The 7569-nt window shown below is 34.7% G+C and overlaps 1 protein-coding gene across 1 annotated transcript; it reads left to right on the top strand.

The window, feature by feature from the left end:
* The first annotated feature begins 1434 nt into the window (after window positions 1-1434).
* On the top strand, window positions 1435-4402 carry LOC113272180. Its single transcript, XM_026522067.1, has 4 exons — window positions 1435-1710; window positions 2097-3088; window positions 3195-3272; window positions 3778-4402. The coding sequence occupies exons 1-4, from the start codon at window positions 1435-1437 to the stop codon at window positions 4400-4402; spliced, it is 1971 nt and encodes a 656-aa protein (XP_026377852.1).
* The last annotated feature ends 3167 nt before the right edge of the window (window positions 4403-7569 follow it).

Genomic DNA, 7569 nt, shown 5'->3' with positions numbered 1-7569 from the left:
CGTACCTTTATTCGTCAGAAAAGATGTCGTAATCTTACCACTGTGGTTTTATCTGACGAAGATTCTGAACATGCTTCTACTTGTCCTCAGGCATCTACTAGTCAGCCTCAACATACATATGTTCACCATGTTAATCAAGTTGATGGATCTCCTGAGCCAAATACGAGAGACATTGTTGTTGTGGTTCAATCCATGAATCATGATATCTCTGATGCTAGACAACATGTACTTTATTTCACAACTCTTGTTTTCTCCTTTGTTTTAACTTCTGCTTTATTTTGGTTTAACATTTCCATTATTATGAAAATTCTCTCTTGGAACTGTCAGGGTTTTGGTAACCCTTACACTCGTGATTATCTACGATTTTTCATTACCAAATATAACCCTGGTATTTTCTTTTTGTCCGAAACTAAAACCCAAGCTTCTAGAATGCATTTCTATTTACAACAGTTCAAGTATCCTTATTTCTGGCATGCTCCTTCTGTTGGTTTGTCTGGTGGTATAGATATTGCATGGAAACTAGGAATTGACCTTGAAATAATGCATACAACTATACATGGCATTCATGCCATTTTGCATAGTCACTCTCATCATCCTGATATATTACTTAGCTGCATGTATGGTGCTCACGATCATGCTGAAAATCAACAACAATGGCAGTACCTTTTAGATATGCAACCTCAAGTAGATTTACCTTGGGTTTTGATTGGTGATCTTAACTTCACAATGAATGACTCTGAAATTCAAAGCTCCCACAACTCTCAACATTATCATTCTAGATTAATTAGACCTATCATTCAACAACTAGGTATAATTGATTTAGGATTCATGGGATCTGCTACAACTTGGTCAAATCACAGAACAGATAGTGCTCATACAGCTGTTAGGCTTGACAAAGCTTTAGTGAATACTTTATGGATGAACAACTATTCTACCGCTTATCTTCAGCATGTCCCTCCTGTTGCTTCAGATCATTCTCCAATTATTTTGTCAACTTGTGGTGATGCTAGTCCTAAACAGATACCTTTTCGGCTGTATAGATGCTGGTTTTCTCAACCTTCATGTTCAGAGGCTATTAATGATAGCTGGAATCAAAACTTTTTAGGTTCTCCATCCTATCAATTTACTTCTAAACTTAAATATACCAGAAATCGTCTTCAAATATGGAAGAAACAGTCTTTTGGCAACATAGAATCAAATATTCAATTGATACATCATCAACTGCAACATTTCACCAGTCTAAACTTGCCTTCTTCTGATTCCAATATTTCCAAGTTAACCGATTCTCTTCAACATTGGTTATCCATTCAAAAAGATTTTTACATGCAAAAAGCTAGAACAAATATCAATGCTGCAGACAGAAATACTGCATATTTTCATTCTACTGCCAATTACAATAAGAAAAGAAATTAGATAGATGTTATACAAGATTCAATGGGTATCTGGCATGATTCCAAAGAAGAAATTGAGAGTACACTTTTACAACATTTTTCCAGCATTTCGGGAACTACAAATCCAGTTACTGATGCAAACATTTTATTTCAGTTTCAGACTTGTGTTACAGATGAAGATAATGAAGCTCTTCTCTGCATTCCTTCAGAACAAGAAATTAAAGATGCAGTTTTCCAGATTAAACCTTGGGCTTCACCAGGAGCAGATGGATTTCAAGCATCTTTTTACCAACAATGCTGGTCAACAGTTAGTAAAGAGGTAACTTCAATGATCCAGCATTTCTTTATTCATAAATTCATGCTTCGTGATATCAATCGTACCTTTTAAGTTCTTATACCTAAAACATTACATCCTCAAACACCCAATGAATATAGACCAATTAGTTTATGTAATGTAAGCTATAAGATAATCTCCAAAATCATCTCTAACCGATTGAAACCTCTTCTTTCAAAAATCATATCACCAACTCAATGTTCTTATGTACCCGGCAGACACATTCAAAACAACATCATAATTGCACATGAACTGATTCACACAATGAAGAAAAAAAAAAAGGAAAAATTTCTTATATTGGCCTTAAACTGGATATGTCGAAGGCCTTCGACGGGATAGAATGGCAGTTTCTTTTTGACATTCTTCTGCAGCTTGGTTTTCATCAGGACTGGGTTAAACTTGTACAACAATGTGTTACTACAACAAGCATTGCTCTCCTCATCAATGGTAGCCCATCTGCTTCCTTTACTCCTTCGCGTGGAATTCGACAAGGTGATCTGTTGTCACCTTATTTATTTCTCATAATCATGGAAGGTTTTTCAAGAATAATTCAATCTCAAATCTTACAAGGTAACTTGAACGGAATTATTGTTGGGAAACATGGCCTACAGGTGAGTCACTTATTTTTCGCTGATGAGTGCCTTTTATTCCTTGAAGCTTCTCCAAAATATCTTCACAATCTTCAACAAATTCTTGATCAGTTTAGTAAAGCTTCTGGGCAAGTAGTTAATTTACAGATATCTACTATTTTCTTCAGCAAAAATGTCCCCCCTTCCCTCAGAAATCAGTTTACTAACATTCTTCACATAAAAATTATGGGTCTAGGCGAAAAGTATCTAGGTATACCTCTACTGCTGCATAGATCAAGAAAAAAAAATTGTTGGCCAATTTTGGAGCATATGTCTGCGCGATTACAAGGATGGAGTAGTAAAATTATCAACCAAGCTGGTAAGACTACTCAGCTGAACTCTGTTCTTATTACAATGAGTATGTACCATATGAAAGTTTTAAAACTACCTGATACAACTATTCATCACATGGAACAACTTCATCGAAATTATTGGTGGAACAGTTCCTCAAATCATAGGAAAAAACATTTCATATCTTGGGAAAAGATGAATTTTCCTAAGAGATTAGGAGGTTTAGGACTCAAACAACTTCGTCACTATAATTCTGCCATGTTAGCTAAACTATCTTGGAATATCATTCATAGTCCAGATGATCACTATGTGCAACTTTTGAAGTCAAAGTACTTTCCTTATCATGATATTAAGTGTGAGCCACCACCTAACATTAAAAATTCTAGCTGGATTTGGCAGAGTATAGTTCATGGTTTACAGATTGTTCATCACTTTGGAAAATGGCAAGTTGGTGATGGTAAAACCATCAATATTTGGAAACACAACTGGATACCTAGTGAATCCACCTTTTTACACTCTTGGGATTCTCTTAATACAAATGATTTTCAGTGGGTCTCTCAGCTCATTAACTCAGACACAGAATAATGGAATGTCAGCCTCCTACATCAGCTATTTACACCCATCCAGGTGATTTCTATCCTTATTATACCTTTGCATTTACAATCTGAAGATTCTTTGTTGTGGCCTCTTACTTCAACTGGCCAATTTTCAACGTCTTCAACATATCAACATCTGTGCAACATTAACTCCCCTACTGCACCTAATATTTTCAGCACAACCTTTTGGTTAAAGTTCTGGAAATTAAAACTTCCATATAAGTTCCAAATTTTTATGTGGAAGTTTATCCATAATGATTTACCAGTTAAATCTAATCTACATAATATAGTTGATGTTCTTGTGTTCTCTGCAATACACATCAGCAAGAAGACATAAATCACTTGTTTTTCTCTTGCCCCTTTGCTGCTGCTATCTGGAAAGCTTGTCTACCTCAGTACTTTAATCATCTTCAAAAATTTGCTACACTACATGAATGGATAGGTTCTTGGAAAACTAATGCAGATATTAACTTCAATTCAGAATCTCCTTCCCTGCATGCAATCATTGCAACTATCTGGTCTCTCTGGAAATACAGATGTAAAGTAGTTTTTCAACATGAAACAGTCAATCCTAACTTTATTTTACATCCTCTGTTTAATTACTTGGCTGGTATTTCTCATACTTCACATACATTTCATACATCTCATAATACAAATTCTGTAGATCATTCCCATTGGACATCACCACCACCAGATATGTTAAAAACCAATGTGGATGCCTCTTTTTATAAAGCTTATTACTTAGCTGGTATTGCTATGTTAACAAGAAATTCTACAAGATCCTATGTTGCAGGAAAAGGAGTTCTTCGAAGAGTAGCTACTGTTCATCAGGCGGAAAGTTGGTCTCTGTTAGAGGCTACGCAATGGGCTGAGCAACAACAATGGAAAAATGTGATCTTTGAATTTGACTGTAAAAACTTAGTGAACACTGTCAATATGGGTATACATCCTCCCTGGCAATCCTCTCCTTTGTTATATAAATGTGTGCAACTATGTAATAAATATAACAACTGGTCTTGTAGATATGTTTCAAGAGTTTGTAATAAGACGACAGATTGTCTAGCCAAATTTTTCCGTAAGTATTGTAGTACTGGAGAGTTGTGGCAAGTTCCACCAGCTACTCTAAATGTAAACTTGGCTTATGATGTATCTTTCCTTTGATGTTTAATATATTTACCTTTGTCAAAGAAAAAGATGGTTTAGAAAATCGCTTACGTGTCAGTTTATCAGGCTCCAATTGTGTTTGGTATAATTAAAAAATTCTAAGGAGAAAAATTTTATTTCTTTATTTTGATTGATTTATTAGATCGTTGAGACCTTTTATGTTTTGTTTTTAGAATCAGGGCTTGTTAGAATCTTGTTTTCGCATAGGGTTCAAACAATTTAGATAGAGAAGAATATGATTGGGTTAATTAACATTCCTTAACCTGCTTTTGCATGATTGGACTGAGGCTTCAAAGCCATAGCTCACGTACAATTAACCAGTTATAACCTGTTTGTTATAACTTAATTAACATTCCTAAAAGAGACTGATGTTGATTATGATCATCCATATGATCAAGTAGAATAAACTGTGGTAGGTTGTGACAATGGAGGAGACAGTCAAACCTTGTAGAAGTACGAGAAGAATAAACTACAACGATATATAACATGAGACACCATTAAAGAGATGGATTTATATTTTCTGTAGAGAAAATGATAACGGTGATGAGCATGATGGTCATTAAGATGAGATCTGTAGGTACCAAATCACATCTAAAATTCATTTCCTAGTCCCGGCTTAGCCAACCAAACGGAGAATAATAGTGGTTGGGTGCCACGTCAGCTGAATTTATTAACCCTTCAAATATTAAGAACATGATTAATTTTGGTTATTATCAACATCAAAACACTACCCAATCATTCAAAAACATACAAGAGTCTATTAGAAGAATTACCTTGATTGTTTACTAAGTTTCCATCAACATTATCATTAATTAATCATCTTTTCTACCATGAACACCAACTTATCCAACCTCTGAGAACATTCTTCTACCTCTTACTCTTCTCATTTAGATACTAATTACTCTTTCTAATGATCTCTCTCAATTCAAAGGCAAAATCACAACAACAAGAAATATTTATCTGTCATCATCCTTCCAAAATACTATTCCTATTTTTACATCTTATGTCTCTTTATAAAACTATCATAATATCTTTATTCTTATATATACTTTCTTGCAAAAACTATAACAGCACCACCTCTTCCCTGGAACTCGTATGAATCATCTTCAAACGAAAATCAACTTCCTACATCATCTACTCTATGTATCCAAAACAGGGAAGAGATAAACTTCCTGAATAATTCCAAAACCAAATTTATATAAACCCTAATTAAAAAGTTGACACCTTTATTACACCGATTTACGATTATTAATTCTACTATCTTGTTAAGGGATAACCTTTCACTAATCGAAAGGTACGATCAACTACAAAGGTCCGGTCAATAAAAGTCTGGTCAAGTCAAGCATCGGTCAACACTAATGGTAAAACGATCAACGACGAGTCAACTCAGTTTGATTTCGGTCAAACTTCAATATCTAACTTTCCGAGTGCGATATCTTCTTCGTCCGGTATCCAATTAGCGCGTTGTTGTAGTCCATTTCGCATAAATTTTCGAGATCCATCTAATGGTACTAATTTCATTCCAAACTATTATTATATTTTTATTAATTATTCAACTTATTTAATTAATCGAGTCATTAATGGCTAAATCGTCTCTTGACTAGTCTAATAGCGTTGACGCGGTTGAGGGTCGTTACAACACAACATCAAAATATGTGGCTAATGATTTGGTATTTAGGAATACCTTATAAGTGCCAGTTATTTGTTTGGAAAATCACTAAAGATATTTTTCCGGTTGCTGCAAAATTTCAGCGAGTGGCTAATTTGGAGAATCCTCAATGTGCGATGTGTGGCCAATTGAAACCATTGATCATCTTCTGCTTCACTGTTTATTTGCCCGTGCAGTCTGGTTTGGGACTTCCCAATCTATTATGCAGGAAACTCTTCATTTTCAGAACATACAAGATTGGATTTTATCCTGGTCTTGCAGAGAAAATCTGGTTTCAATATCCAGAAAATAGTTATTGCATTTGTCGGTCATCACATTATGGTTTATTTGGAAAAGTCGATGTTTGCATATTTTTGAGGGTAAAATCAACTCTCCTACATATGTTATTCAAAAAAAATTCAAATTTTTTCATGATTGTAGGATAAGCATTCATCCCAGGACTAGTTCTCACTCTTTGCATTGCATTAGTTTTAACCACCATTGGGTCTCTCCTCCTATTACTTGGTTGAAGTTCAATTTGATGCCTCTATTATTCCTGATACTAATTTAGCGGGTCTGTATATTGTTGTTCGTAATTATTTAAGAATTTTTATGGAATCCATGGCATGGACAAGCAGAGTCAAATATGTATACCAGGCGGAGGCGTTAGATCATCTTATGGCAGGACAGTAGATCAAGAATTGTGGTTTAAGTAAAGTAGTTGTTGAAGGTGATAATCAAGTCTTAATTGGAAGTTGTTCAGCGAAAGCAGGTTGATAAAGTCAGATGGGAAGACATATATCTCTTATCTGAATGTTTAGGTTTATTTCAGTATGATTGAACTTAGGTTTGCTCCTAGAGTCTGCAATAAGGTGGCTAATGCTCTTGCTAAGCATGCCAGAAAAATTCAATGTAATCAGCACTGACATAGTACTCCTCCAAAAGTTATCATTCTTGCTCTACATAAGGATATGTATTCTATGGTTTGTTGCGGAGGTGATGATAATTAGCATGCTGATAGTCTTAGTTTTATGTTGTTCTGTTTGTTGGTCTTAGGAAGATGTTTGTGTTTGTGTATTGTATTTTGTATCCTGGTTTCCGTTTATAAATAAATATTTATATGTTCTTCAAAAAAAAAATGTAAGCACACATAACTTTTGCATATGTCGTAAGCATCTATAAAGGGGATACCTCGGTTTACAACAACCACTTTGAGCTAACCGCGATTGACATAGAATTTGGATTCCCCGAGAATGTATGACTTACTTCAAAGATCATGAACCCGTAATTTATTATTCATTTCAATATATTACTCATTAAATTTAATATAAAATACATTATAATTATTACCATGACCTCAACAACTCAAATGAGTAATCTGTTGTATACTTGGAGTTGAGGGAAAACTCACATCCCAAATCTGTGACCAAGTCGGTGGATCCCGAAACTGATAAAACTTACATCGTCTACTTTGAGGAACATAAGCTATAACAAATGAATCTGCAACAAGGAAGCA

Source organism: Papaver somniferum, chromosome 4, assembly GCF_003573695.1.
Source record: "Papaver somniferum cultivar HN1 chromosome 4, ASM357369v1, whole genome shotgun sequence".
NCBI lineage: Eukaryota > Viridiplantae > Streptophyta > Magnoliopsida > Ranunculales > Papaveraceae > Papaver > Papaver somniferum.
This window is presented reverse-complemented; position numbering and strand designations above follow the sequence as displayed.